Source organism: Hordeum vulgare, chromosome 7H (assembly GCF_904849725.1).
Source record: "Hordeum vulgare subsp. vulgare chromosome 7H, MorexV3_pseudomolecules_assembly, whole genome shotgun sequence".
Taxonomy (NCBI): Eukaryota; Viridiplantae; Streptophyta; class Magnoliopsida; order Poales; family Poaceae; genus Hordeum; species Hordeum vulgare.
Window position 1 is genome coordinate 45,528,544 of NC_058524.1, and position 22,624 is coordinate 45,551,167.

At 42.8% G+C, this 22,624-nt stretch overlaps 1 protein-coding gene across 1 annotated transcript; it reads right to left on the reverse strand.

Annotated features, from left to right (window-relative positions):
• Positions 1-304: 304 nt before the first annotated feature.
• Positions 305-5,098, reverse strand: LOC123408218 (U-box domain-containing protein 70-like). The gene is made up of 9 exons (XM_045101381.1): positions 5,008-5,098; positions 3,916-4,001; positions 3,802-3,823; positions 3,523-3,574; positions 3,213-3,279; positions 2,618-2,737; positions 1,863-2,387; positions 971-1,717; positions 305-811 (listed from the first exon to the last, which is right to left on the reverse strand). The coding sequence occupies exons 1-9, from the start codon at positions 5,096-5,098 to the stop codon at positions 614-616; spliced, it is 1,908 nt and encodes a 635-aa protein (XP_044957316.1). The 3' UTR covers positions 305-613.
• Positions 5,099-22,624: the final 17,526 nt, after the last annotated feature.

Consider the following 22,624-nt stretch of genomic DNA (forward strand, 5'->3'; position numbering starts at 1 on the left):
AAAAGTCTCAGGCCCGGTGGCTATTCCAGACGGCCACCGCCCTACCGCAACAACTGCACCATTCAGTGATGCCTGGGTGTCCAAAACCAAGAAAACAACGGCAAGCATTTCTACAGATAAGAACACCACTGCCTAACCCTTCTGCTGCAATGTGTGCAAGCTTCACGCCTCCTGATCTGCACCTGTAATAAGTGCAGTACTGATCCCCTGCATAATCTTAACACATCTACATTAATGTTTTCCTACATACTACTCTAATCATTGAGCTACTCCAAGTAATCAGTAGCGTCACAACACGCATCAGTGATGACTCTTCATAAATATCATGGCACATGCATGGATTGAAATGTTGATCCAAATGTTCGATGTTGATCCAAATGTTAAGAAACATGACTCCATAGCATGCTGGAAGGTTTGCTTGGTCTAATTTAACAGTAGTATTACAAGAATATAAACCACTCCAGTGATCACTAGTTCAGGTATGGCATAGCTAGCTCGTTCTTCTAGCAGAGATATTCATAGACATCGCTGAGGGTTTAAGGTTTAGGGAACATGCATCGACACGCATGGTGGTAATCGTTGCGATAATGACAAAAGCTTGCAGCCAGAAAGATTATTCCAGAAGCATGCTGTGCTGTTGGAGCCACTCCTGAATGGCAGAACGGAGATTGTGATTGGGGATGAGCTCCAGGTGTTTAAGTGGCTTGTTGCTCAACATCGATCTCTTATTCTCTTTAAGCCATCTCCGGTTTTCATGATTTCCTTCGTAGGTGAATCCATCTGCATCAAAGTGAGGATCCTTCATGATTTCCTGAAATGATGACAACAGATGATTGGTCACAAGATAAAAGAGCTACAAGTAGAGTTCCTAGAAATACACGAAACAAAAGACACACTCAAGTCATTCACTGTTGTCATCTATTTATGTGCTCCTGAGTAGGGAAAAAGCATAGAGATCCTTTCTACTGACATGAGTTATAGGACAGATGAAATGTGACGGTATGATGCTTTCAGCCCGCACCGAACTCGAAGATGAAGGTGAAGGTAACATTGCGACATCCCTCATGGTCTCAACTGCTGTCCAGAGCTGGCCTGAAAGAATAGGACGATGCCTGTTGTTTGGCTCAGTGCAACTGAGAGCAATTTCTGCTAACTGCAGGACGTGCAAAAAAGGCCACTCTCCGGCTGAGGCATCAACTACAGAATTCAGGTCATCTTGCTTCTTAGCATCATCCACAATCTTCCTTAGACCAACAGGAGGCTTTCCAGTTAAAAGGCGCAGGACTACAATTCCAAAAGAATAGACATCACAGTGAGGTATCATCTTCCCAGTGACAAGATATTCTGGGTCCATATATGTACGGTCCTCAGCAGGTTGCTCAGTGTTTTTGCCCTTGGACTGGATTAGTAGATGAGAAATGCCAAAGTCACTAAGCTTAGAGACTAAGTTAGCATCAAGGAGAATGTTGGCTGGCTGAAGATCACCATGAAAAACTGGCTCATGTTTGTTCTCATGCAGAAAGATCAAAGCTGAACATATCTCAGTGATAATACGAATGCGAATCTTCCATGTTAGTGTTCGCCTCTTATCCTCACATGAAAGAAAATCTTCAAGACTACCATTTGGCAAGAACTCATAGACAAGCGTCGATGACTCTGTGCATGCTCCTAGCAGATTTACCAGGTTGGGGTGTCTCACTCTATTATAGATACCAACCTGCAATATAAATCCAAAACAAATTATTTATAACTAGTCTAATTTATTCAAGTTTCAGTTTTGACAGAAAATAAGCAAGGCATCACCAACTTTTTCAAGCATGACATAGGCAAAATAAACTTCAGAGGGAGTTCAGTAAAACTACCTCTTGTTCAAACTGAGAGCGTCCTTGAGCATCATGTCTCAGCACCTTTATTGCAACTTCCATGTTCCGGAGGACACCTCGGTACACAGAGGCAAACCCACATTCTCTGAACTTCATTGAAGTACTGAAATTTTCTGTTGCGTGCTTTAGTTCAGCTAATGAGAACTGGCAGCACATCGCCGTACCTCTCTGGCGTAAATTTTTTACCTCTTTGAGTGCAGTATCTCGTTCCTTTAGCAAGACATCATGCTTGGACTGAAGCTGGTTATATCGCTCCTTGGATTCAGTGAGCTGATGTTGCAAATTCAAACTATGCTCATTGACCTTCTGAAGTTCCTCACTATGAAACTTTTTTGACTCCAAAAGCTGATGTTCAACATGCTCAATATGCTTATTAGCTTTCTGTAGCTCATTAGCAACTTCATCTTGTCCTGCTATAACTTGTTGCATATCTTGTATCATTTTGGAAAGATGTTCCTCTATTTCTTTCTTATGTTGAACATGGTTTGCCTCTGATGTCCTGGCCTGCAGAAATCACACACTTACATTCATATTTAACTGTGATAGATGGCTTGAGTAATATGGTTTCATTTAACATAAACAGCATCCAGTCCAGATAAGATGTAGTAAGAATCTCTTAATCTAGAGAGTATGCACATATCCAATAGGGCTAATGTGCGACCTTCAATCTAAATAAGCTAGTTTTTTCAAAAATAATGCTTATCACGCTTTAGAACATCATGATATAGACTTACTGTTTGTTCAGATTCAATCCGCCTCAAGCGCTCATCAGAAGCTTCTTTCCTGACTACTGCAACTTCTTCCATGCACTTTTTAAGTTCATTAGACAAATGAATGTCCGAATGCCAATCTCTCTGTTCGGATTATTGAGAGCAAATAATTAGTCACTACGCGTAATAAAACTCAACCAGATAGTTTTGAAGTGGTAAAGTTTAACTAGTAATTAGAAGGTTTTCATTGAGCTGTGCTTCTTGTACACCATACATACTGTTTAAGATTTCTAAGTGGTACTTTTAAAGTTTATCTACTAATTAGAAGGGTTTCATTGCCAGTCAAGATACAATTTCAGAGTCACAGTGAACCATGCATGCAAGAAATGTACTCCCTCCGTTCCTAAATATAAGACCTTTTAGAGATTGTACTATAAACTACATACGGATGTATATAGACATATTTTAGAGTATAGATTCACTCATTTTGCTCCGTATGTAGTCTTTTAGTGAAATACCTAAAAGGTCTCATATTTTTGAACAGAGGGCGTATGTGGAAAAATTAAACAGAAACAAATGATGATGAAAGACTTGTCGCAAGGAAATAAACTAGACTAACCAAAATGTCTTCTAAATCCTCAGGCCCAACACCACCGCCTTTAGACTTCTCAATGCATATCACACATCTAGTCCAACAAAAACAAATGTCAGTACATGTTATAGTGTCAAGAAGGCAAACAGAGGACTGGAATGCTACCTCTTAAAGCCATCAATAACAATAGTACTGTTGGGATCACACTTCAAACCCTCTATGTATGTTGCCATAGCACTTTCATAATTCTGCATCAGGGCTTGAACCTTCGCTTTACACACATAACCCATCAAATAGCTAGGATCCAGCTCGATACATTTTTCTGCATCTTCCAAACCTTCGGGCAGAGCTCCCAGAAAAATGTGACATTGAGCTCTGTTTCTGAAAACCTGGATGGCCAATCATAAAAGTAGCATTATCATCATAGTAAAATATTACAGTGATCAGGTGCTAAGATAAAACGGTGACCCCCGTAGCATGCCATACAGCTAACGATATAAACATATAAGACAGGTCATAGATGACATATGCTATGTTACAGAATTTTTTGTAATCAAAGAAACAAATCGGTGTTGGGCCTGATTGGATAAACAAATTTAAGCAATGTATTATGTACAGTATGACAGCTCATAAAAGTGCTGTGACAGAATAATAACAGATATAAAACAGCTCATAGAAGTTGCCTTCAGATGTTATATAAGGCATAACCGCTGTAAACCAAAATCCTTACTGCGGGTTCATTTGGATTCTTTTTCAGGGCGTCGGTATAGTGACCTGTTGCTTCCTGATATTTTTTGTTGTAGAAGAGTTCATTGCCTGCAACATGCATAGCAGTGTACATTCAGATTCCAGAGGCAGTAGTTCTACATCACAATAACATGTCATAGTACTAAATGGAGGTGAATGTTTCATGCTTGAAGAAAGAACATAGATTGCTAGCAGGCTGTCCACCTGTGGTATTATCGATCCACAACACAATTCTTCAAACCAAACATGGTTAGTAAGTTAGTATTCCAGTCTAGCCATTGCACTGACACATTTTTGCAAAGTTATAAGCCCTAGTCCACTCATGGCATTTCTTATACATACACAAGAAGTATATATCTGCAACACAAAATGCCCACATAATATATTCTTAACTTACTACTTGCTCCCATCTAAGTTCTTTTTCTTTTGAATTTGATTCCAAATTTAGGCCTTTCTACACTCTGACTGCAAATTTTCTGATGTTGTTCCAGTTCAGCCCCTAATTCGTTTCGTCGACAATTGGGACCGTAACTCTACTATTTATTGACTTGTTGTAGTTGGGAGGAAACAGAAAAGGTGTTTGAAATAGGTGAATGGTGATATTGGCATTTTACAAACAACCCTAACACCTTGCGCCAGACTCTAAATGGACCTACATTTTGGATGGGAGGAAGTATCTATTTCTTGCAAGTTAATTAAAATACTAAAATTCCCAAGAACGTCCACGCTCAGTGCACAGTTCATGACTCTCCTTTTAGAGAAATTTCCTAACACCTCCTTTGGCTCCATAGAACCGAATAGATAGATTGGGTCAGTTGCATTCAAACCCTGGTAATTTGGTAGGATTTGTACTCGGTTCTATATGATTTCATTCTCAAGAAAATTCAAACACACATACAGATGAAGAGAGAGAGAGAGAGAGAGAGAGAGAGAGAGAGAGAGAGAAGTGGTGTACGAGGGGGAACAACGAGCGAACCTTGCTCCCATGAACGGGGGTAGTCAGCCTCTTCCGCGTCGAGCCGCTCCTCCTCCTCCCTCTTCCTCTTGGCACTCTACGTCTCGCGCCGCTTGGAACTGGCCTTGGCGCGCGCCCGCATGGCCACCTTCTTCTCGCGCCGGAGCTCCCTGTCGCCATCTGCGGCCTGGTCGGTGCCGCCGGGACCCATCAGCGGGCGAGGGGGCTGCACACTGAACATGATCACGAGACAGGCGGCGGCGAGGATGGCCCAAGGATCCGCTTCGGTACCCGGGGGAAGAGTTTGGTTGCCGCCGACCCTCTTCCTCCGTTATATATATATATATATATATATATGTGTGTGTGTGTGGTAGGCTGGTAGGACTGCTAGTGTGCGTGCGCGACTGGGCCTGCAGGGCGGTGCCACTGCTCACTGGTGCACCGGCGGCTTTTGAATTTGGAATGGCTCTGGTGACTGGGGCTCGGGAGTCGGGACATGTGCATTGCGCTGGCTATTCTTGACTTCGCGTCGCCACCTCTGTGCACCGCACGAGTAGTCCAGCAGTCCAGTAATTATAGCATTGTGCGTTCCCCAGGCGCGCGCGCGCCCTTCCAACTGCAACGAGTGATTCGAGCCAGGCAGGCACGCCAGCACACATTACCACTCAAATCTGGTACTCCCTCCATCACAGTTTATAAGGCATGCACGTGTATCTAGGTCATCTATTTGATTTATATAAAATATATTGTTTAACACAAAAATTATATCATTAAAAAATAGAACATCTAAAGTTTTTAATGATATATTTTTTGTAATATATGTTTTTTATTAAGTTGATCAAATTGACGACCTAGATACACGTGCAAGTCTTATAAACTGAAACGGAGGGAGTAGAGTAAAACGAGATTGAATGAAAGTGAATGGACGATTAGTCCTGATTTCTATTGATTCTCAAGTTTATATACATCTGGAAGAGGTGCGAAGAAGAGGTGTCTGTTCGGAGGCATCCCTCCAGAACAGGTGTCTGTTGGCAATGGAGAGAGAGAGGAGACACGACTATTCGGGTTGGACACATCCCTTGAATTAATATACTAATTAATTTCTAACACTCCCCCTTGTACAACACCGCTCCTTGAATGTTTCATCGTTGAAAGCTTCTTGCATATAGATCTTCCATCTTGAGAAATCTTCCAGATAATCTTGAAAGTCTCCCCAAAAAACCCTGTGGGGAAAATATGAGGAGAATAGAGTAGATATGTTGCTAAAACTCCTTTAAACCCAGTGGGAAAAATAAGGAGAAAATGATGCAACATATGATGATTATTATCTCTTGATAACTCATATGAGAAAAACCTTTGAAGAAGGAGAAAACTCATTGATAAGTTTAGAGAACAATTAATATGTCTTGAGTACTTCCTTTAAAAACCCTGGTAGGGAAAACAGAAAGTATGACATATGATCATTGAGAAGATCTTGCCTCACTAAAAACCATTATGAGGAACTTGAGATAAAACTCATAAGGGAAAAGAGTACAATCGTACATGCCATTGAAAACTCCTTTAAAACCCAGTGGGAAAAATACAAGGAGAAAATGATATGGCATATAAAGACACTTGTGTTTATATTATCTCGTTAAAAACCTTTTATGAGAAACCATTATGGAAAAAATCATCAAGGGAAAAAGAGTACAATATATGCAATCTGATGATTGTTAATAGGTTATAGTCTGGGAGATTACTCCCCCTGAACTTTGCAAATATGGAGGATGTCTCATACCAATGCCATTGACATGAATATGAGATTGGGAATAATCTGTTGGATTGTCACAATATTTTGTTTGCAAATTATTTCCTCAACTTTCTATAATCCATGAGGAAAGTAATTTCTGAGCAATGTGATTTATGATATTGCTCTTCATATAACCTGTAGTTATTGAGTAACACAAGTGGAAGTATCTTGATAAATCAAGTTATGTGATTCTGATGAATCTTAACCACACGATTTTGAGTGTGGTTAATCATTCTGCCAAGCTAGACAGAGTTTTGCAATGCTTTAGGATAAAGCAATTATGTGAGAATGATAAGTGGAAATAGCCATTAAAATTCATTTATATGACTTCCATGTGAAGGCTATTCCAGCAAATTCAGTCATTGATATGGCGTCGTTGGGATCAAATAAAGAGCCAGTATCATTACATCATATCATGGTCATATCTTCTATTTCCTGATGGAAATATCCAAGATTACTATAATCTTCAGATATAAGATAATAGTACTTATATCAACCATATACCTTTTGTTTGAGGTTGCACTCCGAATAAAGATAGCAAATATAGTGTCAGGCCTGACGTAGTTTGCAAGTATATGAGTGCTTTGGCATTAGTGAGATATAGAACTTCAGGTCCTAGTATCACTTCATTATCACCCCTAGGTATAAATGGATTTGTACCTTATCAAAGGTAGTATGACCATACATGTCCTTTGTTGATATGATATATCCAAATTGAACTTCTCGTATATGTTTGGATATATGTAGACTGATATGTATTCATGAGAGAATGCTCAAGTTGTAAACTTAAGCTAAATTTGGTTGAATCCAAATTTTCCATCTTGAGATGATTTTATGTATGTTTAGGTCTTGTAGAAACATTGATGATGAAATCATCATATACACTGAGGTGATGTAAGGAAATAAAATTTTGGTATTCCTTTATTAACACATAAACAATCATCATCCTTTGAGTAATCCTGTGAAGAAGGAACTCGTCTAGTCGGTAGTACCATATGATTCACGACTATTTCTAGTCATAGAGTGACTTCTGAAATTTTACACAAATATGTTGCGATTTATTTTGGATTTGGAATTGTAAGCCCTTCAGGGACTTTAATATATATTTCCGAAATGAGTGACTCATATGAGTATGTAGCCACTTCATCGATCAACTCCAAGGATAATATTATTTGTACTGCCAATGGTATTTATTATCGGAACATAGTTCCACTCATACCAAGAAGGTATGTTACATCATAATTTGATGTCGGGTCTCTGTGTGAACCCTTTTGCTACAAGCCTCGCTTTCTCACCACCTCATTGACTTTGTCTATGAATGAGAAGTTTTCAGTATTCCATATGAAACATACTTATGAGGAGTAGGTATTACTGTGGTAAATACCACTCGTTTATAGAGCGAGTGCTATTCTTCATTACTTGCTTCCTTTTATGTGAACCAACATGAGTGCAAGAGGCACTCTACCATGGATTTTGGTTCAGGGCCCAAAAGGTTTTAGCAATTTTCAGAAGAAATATATGTCAACAAATGTAGACTTATGTTATATGATTCTGGAGGAATCAATGAAATTTGTGGAAATGTATTTATTCCTTTTAACTCCTTGTGATTTCCTACAACAATGGAGTCAAGGTGTTTCGATGTCCCGACATGAAAACATTTGTGCACATTTATGTCGGGCTTTGGATGATGAGCATTCAGTGAGGTGTTCTTTCAACTTGATGTTGAATTACATTTACTGGTTAAGGATTTGATTTCCTCTATTTCCGCAGAAGCATATGTTGGGGAACGTCCCATGGGAAACAAAAAATTTCCTACGCGCACGAAGACCTATCATGGTGATGTCCATCTACGAGAGGGGATGTGTGATCTACGTACCCTTGTAGACCGTACAGCAGAAGCGTTAGTGAACGCGGTTGATGTAGTGGAACGTCCTCACGTCCCTCGATCCGCCCCGCGAACCGTCCCGCGATCAGTCCCATGATCTAGTGCCGAACGGACGGCACCTCCGCGTTCAGCACACGTACAGCTCGACGATGATCTCGGCCTTCTTGATCCAGCAAGAGAGACGGAGAGGTAGAAGAGTTCTCCGGCAGCGTGACGGCGCTCCGGAGGTTGGTGATGATCTTGTCTCAGCAGGGCTCCGCCCGAGCTCCGCAGAAACGCGATCTAGAGGAAAAACCGTGGAGGTATGTGGTCGGGCTGCCGTGGAAAAGTCGTCTCAAATCAGCCCTAAAACCTCCGTATATATAGGGGGAAGAGGGGGAGCCTTGCCTTGGGGCTCAAGGAGCCCCAAGGGGGTCGGCCGAGCCAAGGGGGGAAGGTCTCCCCCCCCCCAAACCGAGTCCAACTTGGTTTGGTGGGTGGAGTCCTTCTTCCCTTTCCCACCTCCTCCTTTTTTTTCTTTTCTCATTGATTTTCTTCCTATGGCGCATAGGGCATTCTTGGGCGGTCCCACCAGCCCACTAAGGGCTGGTGTGCCACCCCCAAGGCCTATGGGCTTTCTCGGGGTGGGTTGCCCCCCCCCCCACGGTGAACTCCCGGAACCCATTCGTCATTCCCGGTAACTCCGAAAACCTTCCGGTAATCAAATGAGGTCATCCTATATATCAATCTTCGTTTCCGGACCATTCCGGAAACCCTCGTGACGTCTGTGATCTCATCCGGGACTCCGAACAACATTCGGTAACCAACCATATAACTCAAATACGCATAAAACAACGTCGAACCTTAAGTGTGCAGACCCTGCGGGTTCGAGAACTATGTAGACATGACCCGAGAGACTCCTCGGTCAATATCCAATAGAGGGACCTGGATGCCCATATTGGATCCTACATATTCTACGAAGATCTTATCATTTGAACCTCAGTGCCAAGGATTCATATAATCCCGTATGTCATTCCCTTTGTCCTTCGGTATGTTACTTGCCCGAGATTCGATCGTCAGTATCCGCATACCTATTTCAATCTCGTTTACCGGCAAGTCTCTTTACTCGTTCCGTAATACAAGATCCCGCAACTTACACTAAGTCACATTGCTTGCAAGGCTTGTGTGTGATGTTGTATTACCGAGTGGGCCCCGAGATACCTCTCCGTCACACGGAGTGACAAATCCCAGTCTTGATCCATACTAACTCAACGAACACCTTCGGAGATACCTGTAGAGCATCTTTATAGTCACCCAGTTACGTTGCAACGTTTGATACACACAAAGTATTCCTCCGGTGTTAGTGATTTATATGATCTAATGGTCATAGGAACAAATACTTGACACGCAGAAAAACAGTAGCAACAAAATGACACGATCAACATGGTACGTCTATTAGTTTGGGTCTAGTCCATCACGTGATTCTCCTAATGACGTGATCCAGTTATCAAGCAACAACACTTTGTTCATAATCAGAAGACACTAACTATCTTTGATCAACTGGCTAGCCAACTAGAGGCTTGCTAGGGACAGTGTTTTGTCTATGTATCCACACATGTAAATGAGTCTTCATTCAATACAATTATAGCATGGATAATAAACGATTATCTTGATACAGGAATTATAATAATAACCATATTTATTATTGCCTCTAGGGCATAATTCCAACAGTCTCCCACTTGCACTAGAGTCAATAATCTAGCCCTCACATCATCATGCGAATTACATTGTAACAAATCTAACACCCATACAGTTCTGGTGTTGATCATGCTTTGCCTGTGGAAGAGGTTTAGTCAGTGGGTCTGCTACATTCAGATCCATGTGCACTTTGCATATATTTACGTCCTCCCCTTCGACGTAGTCGCGGATGAGGTTGAAGCGTCGTTTGATGTGTCTGGACTTCTTGTGAAACCGTGGTTCCTTTGCTAAGGCAATGGCACCCGTGTTGTCACAGAACAAGGTTATTGGATTTAGTGCGCTTGGCACCACTCCAATATCCGTCATGAATTGCTTCATCCAGACACCCTCCTTAGCCGCCTCCGAGGCAGCCATGTACTCCGCTTGACATGTAGAATCTGCTACGACGCTTTGCTTGGAACTGCACCAGCTTACCGCACCCCCATTAAGAATAAATAGGTATCCGGTTTGCGACTTAGAGTCGTCCGGATCTGTGTCAAAGCTTGCATCGACGTAACCTTTTACGGCGAGCTCTTCGTCACCTCCATACACGAGAAACATCTCCTTAGTCCTTTTCAGGTACTTCAGGATATTCTTGACCGCCGTCCAGTGATCCACTCCTGGATTACTCTGGAACCTACCTGCCATACTTATGGCCAGGCTAACTTCCAGTCTAGTGCACAGCATTGCATACATGATAGAACCTATGGCCGAAGCATAGGGGACGGTGTGCATATGCTCTCTATCCTCATCAGTTGCTGGGCACTGAGTCTTACTCAATCTCGTACCTTGTAAAACTGGCAAGAACCCTTTATTGGACTGTTCCATTTTGAACCTCTTCAAAACTTTATCAAGGTATGTGCTTTGTGAAAGTCCTATCACACGTTTTGATCTATCCCTGTAGATCTTAATGCCTAGAATGTAAGCAGCTTCTCCTAGGTCCTTCATAGAGAAACTTTTATTCAAGTAATCCTTTATGCTCTCGAAAAACTCTACGTTGTTTCCAATCAGCAATATGTCATCCACATATAATATTAGAAACGCCATAGAGCTCCCACTCACTTTCTTGTAAATACAAGATTCTCCAAGCACTTGTATAAACCCAAATGCTTTGATCACCTCATCAAAGCGTTTGTTCCAACTCCGAGATGCTTGCACCAGTCCATAAAAGGATCGCTAGAGCTTGCACACCTTGTTAGCATTCTTAGGATCGACAAAACCTTCGGGTTGCATCATATACAATCCTTCATTAAGGAAACCGTTAAGGAACGCCGTTTTGACATCCATCTGCCAGATTTCATAATCGAAAAATGCAGCTATTGCTAACATGATTCTGACGGACTTAAGCATCGCTACGGGTGAGAATGTCTCATCGTAGTCAACTCCTTGAACTTGTGAAAAACCCTTTGCCACAAGTCGAGCTTTATAAACGGTCACATTGCCGTCAGCGTCCGTCTTCCTCTTAAAGATCCATTTGTTCTGAATAGCCTTGCGGCCCTCAGGCAGTACTTCCAAAGTCCACACTTTGTTCTCATACATGGATCCTATCTCGGACTTCATGGCTTCTAGCCATTTGTTGGAATCTGGGCCCACCATTGCTTCTTCATAATTTGCAGGTTCATTGTTGTCCAACAACATGATTGATAAGACGGGATTACCGTACCACTCTGGAGCAGCACGTGGTCTCGTCGACCTGCGTGGTTTGACAGAAACTTGAACCGGAGTTTCATGATCATTATCATTAACTTCCTCCTCAACCGGCGTCGCAACGACAGAGGTTTCCCCTTGCCCTGCGCCACCATCCAGAGGGATGAGAGGTTCGACAACCTCGTCAAGTTCTATCTTCCTCCCACTCAATTCTCTCGAGAGAAATTCCTTCTCGAGAAAAGCTCGGTTTTTAGCAACAAACACTTTGCCCTCGGATTTGAGATAGAAGGTGTACCCAACTGTCTCTTTTGGGTAACCTATGAAGACGCACTTTTCCGCTTTGGGTTCCAGCTTTTCAGGCTGAAGCTTTTTGACATAAGCATCACATCCCCAAACTTTAAGAAATGACAACTTTGGCCTTTTGCCATACCACAGTTCGTATGGTGTCGTCTCAACGGATTTTGATGGTGCCCGATTTAAAGTGAATGCAGCTATTTCTAATGCATAACCCCAAAACGATAACGGCAAATCGGTAAGAGACATTATAGATCGCACCATCTCTAATAAAGTACGATTACGACGTTCGGACACACCATTACGCTGTGGTGTTCCAGGCGGTGTCAACTGTGAAACAATTCCACATTGTCTTAAGTGAGCACCAAACTCGAAACTCAGATATTCACCCCCACGATCAGACCGTAGGAACTTGATCTTCTTGTTACGATGATTTTCAACTTCACTCTGAAATTGCTTGAACTTTTCAAATGTTTCAGACTTGTGCTTCATTAAGTAGACATAACCATATCTACTCAAATCGTTAGTGAAGGTGAGAAAATAACGATATCCGCCGCGTGCCTCTACGCTCATCGGTCCACACACATCGGTATGTATGATTTCCAACAAGTCACTTGCACGCTCCATTGTTCCGGAGAACAGAGTTTTAGTCATCTTGCCCATGAGGCATGGTTCTCACGTGTCAAGTGAATCAAAGTCAAGTGACTCCAAAAGTCCATCGGCATGGAGTTTCTTCATGTGCTTTACACCAATATGACCTAAGCGGCAGTGCCACAAAAATATGGCGCTATCATTGTTAACTCTAACTATTTTGGTCTCAATGTTATGTATGTGTGTATCGCTATCAAGATTCAATATGAAAAATCCTCTCACATTGGGTGCATGACCATAAAAGATGTTACTCATAGAAATAGAACAACCATTATTCTCTGACTTAAAAGAGTAACCGTCTCGCAATAAACAAGATCCAGATATAATGTTCATGCTCAACGCAGGCACTAAATAACAATGATTCAAGTTCATAACTAATCCTGATGGTAACTGAAGTGAAACTGTGCCGACGGCGATTGCATCAACCTTGGAACCATTTCCTACGCGCATCGTCACTTCATCTTTCGTCAGCCTTCGTCTATTCCGCAGTTCCTGTTTCGAGTTGCAAATATGAGCAACAGAACCGGTATCGAATACCCACGCACTACTACGAGAGCCGGTTAAGTACACATCAATAACATGTATATCAAATATACCTGATTTTTCTTTGGCCGCCTTCTTATCTGCCAGATACTTGGGGCAATTGCGCTTCCAGTGACCCATACCCTTGCAATAGTAACACTCTGTTTCAGGCTTAGGTCCAGCTTTGGGTTTCTTCGTCGGATTGGCAACAGGCTTGCCGCTCTTCTTTGAATTACCCTTCTTGCCTTTGCCATTTCTCTTGAAACTAGTGGTCTTATTCACCATCAACACTTGATGCTCTTTACGGAGTTCAGACTCTGCGACTTTCAGCATCGCAAACAACTCGCCGGGAGACTTGTTCATCCCTTGCATGTTGTAGTTCAACACAAAGCCTTTATAGCTTGGCGGCAGTGATTGAAGGATTCTGTCAGTGATAGCCTCTTGCGGGAGTTCAATCCCCAGCTCAGCTAGATGGTTTGAGTACCCAGACATTTTGAGCACATGTTCACTAACAGACGAGTTCTCCTCCATCCTGCAAGCATAAAATTTATCGGAGGTCTCATACCTCTCGATCCGGGCGTTCTTCTGAAAGATAAACTTCAACTCCTGGAACATCTCATATGCTCCATGACGCTCAAAGCGACGTTGAAGTCCCGGTTCTAAGCCATACAAGACTGCACATTGAACTACTGAGTAGTCCTCCTTACGTGCTAACCAAGCGTTCTTAACATCCTGATCAGCCGTAGCGGGTGGTTCATCTCCTAGCGCAGCATTAAGGACATAATCATTCTTCCCAGCTTGTAAGATTAGCTTAAGATTACGAGCCCAGTCTACAAAGTTGCTTCCATCATCTTTCAACTTAGCTTTCTCTAGGAACGTATTAAAATTCAGGGTGATTGTCGCGTGAGCCATGATCTACAACACAAATATATTCAAAGTGGACTTAGACTATGTTCAAGATAATTAGAGTTTAACTTAATCAATTTATTCGCGAAACTCCCACTCAAAAAGTACATCTCTCTAGTCATTTGAGTGGTTCATGATCCACTTACACTAGCTCAAGTCCGATCATCACGTGAGTTGAGCATAGTTTCAGTGGTAAGCATCCCTATGCTAATCATATCATCTATATGATTCATGATCAACCTTTCGGTCTCATGTGTTCCGAGGCCATGTCTGCACAAACGTTAGTATAAGGACAACCCTATGGCTCCTGCCGGTTGCCGTACCATCGACGTGCAAGTCGATATTATCTATTACAACATGATCATCTCATACATCCAATATATCACATCACATCGTTGGCCATATCACATAACAAGCATACCCTGCAAAAACAAGTTAGACGTCCTCTAATTTTGTTGTCGCATGTTTTACGTGGTGACCATGGGTATCTAGTAGGATCGCATCTTACTTACGCAAACACCACAACGGAGATATATGAGTTGCTATTTAACCTCATCCAAGGACCTCCTCGGTCAAATCCGATTCAACTAAAGTTGGAGAAACTGAAACTTGACAGTCATCTTTGAGCAACGGGGTTACTCGTAGCGATGAAACCAGTCTCTCGTAAGCGTACGAGTAATGTCGGTCCAAGCCGCTTCAATCCAACAATACCGCGGAATCAAGAAAAGACTAAGGAGGGCAGCAAAACGCACATCACCGCCCACAAAAACTTTTGTGTTCTACTCGAGAAGACATCTACGCATGAACCTAGCTCATGATGCCACTGTTGGGGAACGTCGCATGGGAAACAAAAATTTTCCTACGCGCACGAAGACCTATCATGGTGATGTCCATCTACGAGAGGGGATGTGTGATCTACGTACCCTTGTAGACCGTACAGCAGAAGCGTTAGTGAACGCGGTTGATGTAGTGGAACGTCCTCACGTCCCTCGATCCGCCCCGCGAACCGTCCCGCGATCAGTCCCACGATCTAGTGCCGAACGGACGGCACCTCCGCGTTCAGCACACGTGCAGCTCGACGATGATCTCGGCCTTCTTGATCCAGCAAGAGAGACAGAGAGGTAGAAGAGTTCTCCGGCAGCGTGATGGCGCTCCGGAGGTTGGTGATGATCTTGTCTCAGCAGGGCTCCGCCCGAGCTCCGCAGAAACGCGATCTAGAGGAAAAACCGTGGAGGTATGTGGTCGGGCTGCCGTGGAAAAGTCGTCTCAAATCAGCCCTAAAACCTTCGTATATATAGGGGGAAGAGGGGGAGCCTTGCCTTGGGGCTCAAGGAGCCCCAAGGGGGTCGGCCGAGCCAAGGGGGGAAGGTCTCCCCCCCCCCAAACCGAGTCCAACTTGGTTTGGTGGGTGGAGTCCTTCTTCCCTTTCCCACCTCCTCCTTTTTTTCTCTTTGATTTTCTTCCTATGGCGCATAGGGCCTTCTTGGGCTGTCCCACCAGACCACTAAGGGCTGGTGTGCCACCCCCAAGGCCTATGGGCTTCCCATTTGTCATTCCCGGTACATTCCCGGTAACTTTGAAAACCTTCCGGTAATCACATGAGGTCATTCTATATATCAATCTTCGTTTCCGGACCATTCCGGAAACCCTCATAACATCCGTGATCTCATCCGGGACTCCGAACAACATTCGGTAACCAACCATATAACTCAAATACGCATAAAACAACGTCGAACCTTAAGTGTGCAGACCCTGCGGGTTCGAGAACTATGTAGACATGACACGAGAGACTCCTCGGTCAATATCCAATAGAGGGACCTGGATGCCCATATTGGATCCTACATATTCTACGAAGATCTTATCATTTGAACCTCAGTGCCAAGGATTCATATAATCCCATATGTCATTCCCTTTGTCCTTCGGTATGTTACTTGCCCGAGATTCGATCGTCAGTATCCGCAAACCTATTTCAATCTCGTTTACCGGCAAGTCTCTTTACTCGTTCCGTAATACAAGATCTCGCAACTTACACTAAGTCACATTGCTTGCAAGGCTTGTGTGTGATGTTGTATTACCGAGTGGGCCCCGAGATACCTCTCCGTCACACGGAGTGACAAATCCCAGTCTTGATCCATACTAACTCAAAGAACACCTTCGGAGATACCTGTAGAGCATCTTTATAGTCACCCAGTTACGTTGCGACGTTTGATACACACAAAGTATTCCTCCGGTGTTAGTGAGTTATATGATCTAATGGTCATAGGAACAAATACTTGACACGCAGAAAAACAGTAGCAACAAAATGACACGATCAACATGGTACGTCTATTAGTTTGGGTCTAGTCCATCACGTGATTCTCCTAATGACGTGATCCAGTTATCAAGCAACAACACTTTGTTCATAATCAGAAGACACTGACTATCTTTGATCAACTGGCTAGCCAACTAGAGGCTTGCTAGGGACAGTGTTTTGTCTATGTATCCACACATGTAAATGAGTCTTCATTCAATACAATTATAGCATGGATAATAAACGATTATCTTGATACAGGAATTATAATAATAACCATATTTATTATTGCCTCTAGGGCATAATTCCAACAGCATATGCGAGATTATATCTCGTGTGGTCAGATTTCTCCCCCTCTTGCTCTCATTTCGGGAGAAGTGTGGTTTATCAGGTACCTCCACTCTTTCTGACACTTTACTGCAGGAATATAAAATTGGGTGACACCTTTGTCATCAGTAAATGTTTGTGGCAGATTTGCAATGTGTTGCAAATATGTGATTCTAAACTTCTTGTTCAGATTCTTTGAGTACGTGGATATAAGGACTGAATGTGAATAACATTCCTAATTTATTTCTTAGCATTCTTTGTGGTACTTATCTCCCCCTAATGCCAGAAATGTCCTTATTGCTGATGCAATCAGCATACGGGCTATGAATAATTTTGATTGACGGATAAATTGTCATTCCTCACTTAGATCCCTAATTTTCTGTGAGAGCCCATTGATGTATGCTGGAGTGGTGATATCGGTATGTAACCGAATTATCGCAGATAGGAAATACTTTGTTGATTTCCACGTAATTACTAAAAGGGGAAAGTAGCATGCTATGCAGTTGGTATGATTTTATATCATACTTACGGTGTGTAATGCCGTATTTGTCTAGCATGAGGCTAGTAAATCATGATTCTATAAGTTTGGTCATATTATTAATTTCACTATCTTTGATAAGATATTGAACTAAACCATTTTGGGTATGTACATAAAGTATTATATATAATCAGATATTTCTTGTGAAATGAGTTCAACAAAGTTGTCCATTCGAATGGATTTATCCCTTGTTTAGGATAATTTGCTCTTACTTTGAAAATTTGAGCAATTAATTTAGTTATATCATTCATGGTTTGTGTGACAAGAGACACACTGGAAATCGTTTTATAAATGTTTCCATGAGTACCATGAAGTATCTGTATATTACCACATAATGGTTGAGTAATCCACATATCTTCTGAATGTGTTCAAGGAAGAATAAGTGGCTCATTTAGAATTGTAAGGTGAGAGTGCCTTAAATTAATTTCCCCTATCACACATGTGGTGCATATAAATCTAATGATTTGGGAAATTTTACAACTTGTTAAGTTGTGACCAATAGAATTGTCCATAATTTTCTAATCAACCCCAAACCAGGATTGTAAGGCTTATAACCAAATATTTTGTAAGATTTAGAAAATTATTTTGTACGCAACAAAACTAAGTATGAATTGATTCATACATTCAAAATGTATCAAATATAATGTCCAAGAAATAGGATATTGGACACTGTACCACATGCAGTAGTACAAGTATAGGCTAATAATATGTTGGATAATTAGGAGATTACCTGATGTCTCCCACATTATTGAGTGCAAATGATTTAATCCTCCATTTACTGCACTAAACTTTAGTTCTCATTCTGATGAAGATTCTAAAAACAAGCATCTACCAAAATATTTTGGTTGTTATTTGTAAATTTTCAAATTTATCCCATTGAATTTATCAACCTTTTGAATAAATTTGTGATGTGGTTTCACCATATGTTTGAGGGTTTGGTAATCATAGGTACGATGTTTAAATAACCACACATTTGACAAACTTGAGAGTTATTGTTGATCGTTGGAAAACGATATATTCCCTATTAAGAAATAATTCCATCTTTGGTTGTATTTTAGCCTCCACTTTACTTTGAATACATCATGGTTCTATTTTGTAACCAATGACTTGATTATTATTCACAATACTAGCAAGAATTTCAAATAATGAAATAGCACCCGTTGGGTGAATCTGATGATTTTATGAAATTCCATGTTTCTTCATCATGAAAATGGTAGGACTATCATAAGAAGATGTAAAGTGTATTGAGGGCTTTTCAACTGGATCTTCAGAAGAAAATATTTGATCATGAGATCTCAACTTAAATTTGATTGAGTGACAAAAATGTGAGATGCGATAGACTTGAGGTCTTGAGAAACGAATGGGTGATTATTCACGATGTGCTCATGGTAGCATGTTTCTCTTAAAGGAAATATTCAAGATGAATGAATATTCGTCCATTATGTACTTAGTTTGAGAACTAAGTGAAGTTGGCGATAGACGAAATACATATAAACATATTTAGCTATTAAGAGAATATCCATGACATATATTTCGAAGGTGGAGTTATAGTGGACACAAGTGCCGCATGTGGATATAATGACTGATATGATGAACCATCTTACAATAAATACTCTCACCAAATCATGCATTTACTGTATTTGGAAATGTCAGTCATGCATTACTTAAAAATGCTAATGCATTTATTTAATTTACTTCTAGGAGTAAAATAAAGTATATGGATGAAATGATCTTGTTGAGCACAATCCGTCAAGGTGATGCTTGGTGAACATGGGGTGTAAACCTTCAATATAGTGCATGCAATAAAATCGTTGTTAATGTTTTGGGTTTCATTCGTGAGAAAAGTGTGACTTTAGAGTCACGGCCAAAACATAGACTTTGCAATTTTAACATTGCTTTGTCACTATGAAAATAACAACCACAATGTGATGTGGATCTTGCAATAGTGTTTGAGACACTCGCTATAAAGTATAGCATCCATCTTGATGGATGGTTGACACTATAATTAGAAATAGTGACGTAGGCTCCATTGCCATGCATTTTACGAATGTAGTAGAAGATAATCACGTATATGCATATATTTTCATAGTTTTCTATGACATATTCAAGAAAAATGTGCAAGAACAATATTTACTATGAGAGTAAAATATTTTAATGAACAACAACAATAAATGCTTTAGAGGAGCAAGTTCTTGTTTGGCTGATGCCTTATATGTGTAGACCTCAATTGATATAGAATAACACTTTGAAGATAATCACCAATATGGTGTAGATCTCGTAATAATAGAAAACATAGTCTGACTATTGTCAGTAGATGTTCATCATTCTATTACCTTATGTTATCTATTTTTAAGAAAATCACTATGAAGGTAGTCATCTGTCAGAATGACATGATGTAGACCTTGCAGTAATAATGGATAGTCTGTAAAATATGCAGTAGATGCCATCAACTACCTTGTGATTCACAAATATAATTTATGGTAGTCATATTGAGCATGACCTTCCATAACCCTTGTTTCTAATTTGCGTCCAGACTTAATGCATAGTTGTTCTAAATTGCTATTATATGAAGAATGCTAAGGCAAAACGTATAGAAGATGACACGATGCCACCGCTGATGTATAATGGTCTGACCACTCAAACACTAATACTATGATGATAATACACGCAAAATGCATGTTTCAGAACATTATACATATTTTACACTGAGCCTAGGGTGCTTGCACGCAAGTAGTGCTAAGGCTAATGGCCTTACTTGGGAATCAGAGAAAGCACAAGTAAACTAAGCCTGATGGAATATTTTACAAGTTCTATATATACAGAACACAATTTCAACCATAAGTTTAGTGAATCCTAGTTACGCATGTCATGTAAGTAGTACTCTGAAACTACAGGCACGTATTTGATATACATACAAGTACAAGAGTTAAATTAAAACAATGCCAAAAAGATAAGGATTTCCCTCATCATCTGTCTCATGTGCGGTTCCCATTCGGGAGTTCTCCCGTAACCGTCGCTGCTAGCGATTTGCTTTGCCGGCAAGTGAAAAAGGCGCCGCATGCGCCGATGGATTGGGATGCTCTGCCGCCATGTCGTCACGTGCGTGAGGGCGCTGCCGGCCGCCGGCTCACACGCCTGAGGACGCGCTGATGCGATGGTAGCGGGCTGGCTGAAGCGCCGTTGCGCTGGGTGGTCGCAGACCTTGGCGCCGGAGGGCGCCGCCGCTACGCCGCGGCCCGCGGTGGAGGTGACGCGACCGGGCGCCTCGAAGCACTGCTATCGGCGGGAATGGCGAGGTTGCGCCTGTGAGCACAAGGGCCTCGTCACGCAGCAGCCGATGGCCGGATTTGGTCTACCGCCAAAGAGAAAATGCGCCAGGGGATTGGGCTGCGCTGCAGCCTTCTCGTTGTCAGCGTCGCGCCGGAGATGGGGAGCCATCGCCAAATGCGCTCGCCGGGGGCGTCGCTGCAGAGTGAGGCCGCGCGTCCCGACCATTGGACGCCTGTGCTGCCAGGGTGCCGCATCAGAAGATGCGATGTGTCAGGCGAAGGCCGCCGAGCTCGGGGAAGAAGCGACGGAGCCGAGGGCCATCGCGCGCTCCGGGACGGAAGCGGTCGGTTGGAGACGCCTCTGCGTCGAGGCCGAGGGCCATGGTTAGGCCGTGGGCCTTGTCTCGCTAGTGCGTCGGTGCTTTTCGTGCGTGCGCCGGAGGGCGCAGTCGCGGGCGGATGCCGATGGGAGCCGCGGACTCGACCGACGCCGTGCTTCGCGACAAGGCCGAAGTCGACGGCTGCGCCGAGGATGTTGTCTCCGGCGCGCTGCAGAGGGCCACGCCGCGTGGAGCCGCACAAGAGGGACGTGGAGCCGGCCAGGCGCGGGCACGGCCACGGCCTCGCGCAGGGCGTGGTGCGGCCTGGGCGACGGCCGGGCATGGGACGCGGCAAAGGGAGGCGGCCGGGCGAACGGGCGCTCGACGCGGCGCAGGCGGCTGTGTCCTGCGGCGCGAAGGCCGCATCCAGTCGCCGATATTTTGTTCTTCTCGATTTCGAAATCGCTCGGATGCAGAGCGTGCTGATAACGTGGTATAGTAAAACGAGATTGAATGAAAGTGAATGGACGATTAGTCCTGATTTATATTGATTCTCAAGTTTATATACATCTGAAAAAGGTGCGAAGAAGATGTGCCTGTTCGGAGGCATCCCTTCAGAACATGTGCCTGTTGGCAATGGAGAGAGAGAGGAGACACGACTATTCGGGTTGGACACATCCCTTGAATTAATATACTAATTAATTTCTAACAAAATCGCCGACTGTCATCCTCTAGCCGCCCAATATATTTAGGGAAACGTTTATAGCCGTCTTCGGACGGACGCGTGTCGTGCGTTCGATCGTGTTCAATCATGCGCCTCGCGTTATCTGGGACCACCACGAACCGCTTTTTTTTCTTTTTTCTTTCTTTCGCGAGCATCTTTTTCACCCGTTCTCTTCTTTCTCTCGTTCTTTTCTTCTCTCTCCTGCGCAGGGATATGCTGCAAGACGACGCGTCATGGTAGAACCGACGACGTGCCATGGGGGACGAGACGAGCCCTAGGGCCTGCGATGGGAAGTTGCAACCAGATTCTCGTGGCTACTGCAACCGGGGGGGCGGCCCGTGATGCTGTACCGGGGTCTGATGATGCTGGAACCAGCAGCCATGAATGCTACAACCAGCAGCCATGGATACTACAATCAAAAAGAGACGGACACCGATGCTTCAACCGGACATGGAAAAATGCTTCAACCGGCCTAGGAAAAGTTACAACCGGTGGCGGAAAAAGCTTCAACAGGCATGGTGGAAAATCTTGAGACCCCCATGGAAAAGCTTCAGCCATGAAAAAAAAGCTTCAACAGGCATATGAAAAGCTTCAACCGGCGGTAAGAAAAGCTTCAACCAACATAGGAAAAGCTTCAACCGGCGATGAGAAAAGCTTCAATCGGTGGTGAGAAAATCTCCAACCGGCATAGAAAAAGCTTCAACCGGCGGTAAGAAAAGTTTCAAGCGGCATAGGAAAAGCTGCAACCGGCGATGAGAAAAGCTTCAATCGGCGGTGAGAAAATCTCCAACCGGCATAGAAAAAGCTTCAACCGGTGGTAAGAAAAGTTTCAAGCGGCATCGAAAAAGTTGCAACCAGC

Coding starts and splice junctions, on each gene's coding strand:
- LOC123408218 (XM_045101381.1), bottom strand. CDS start 5,098: ATGGGTCCCGGCGGCACCGACCAGGCCGCAGATGGCGACAGGGAGCTC. Junction 2,388..2,617: donor GGATTGAATCTGAACAAACA/GTAAGTCTATAT, acceptor TGATTTCTGCAG/GCCAGGACATCAGAGGCAAA. Junction 812..970: donor TCATCTGTCCTATAACTCAT/GTCAGTAGAAAG, acceptor TCATCATTTCAG/GAAATCATGAAGGATCCTCA.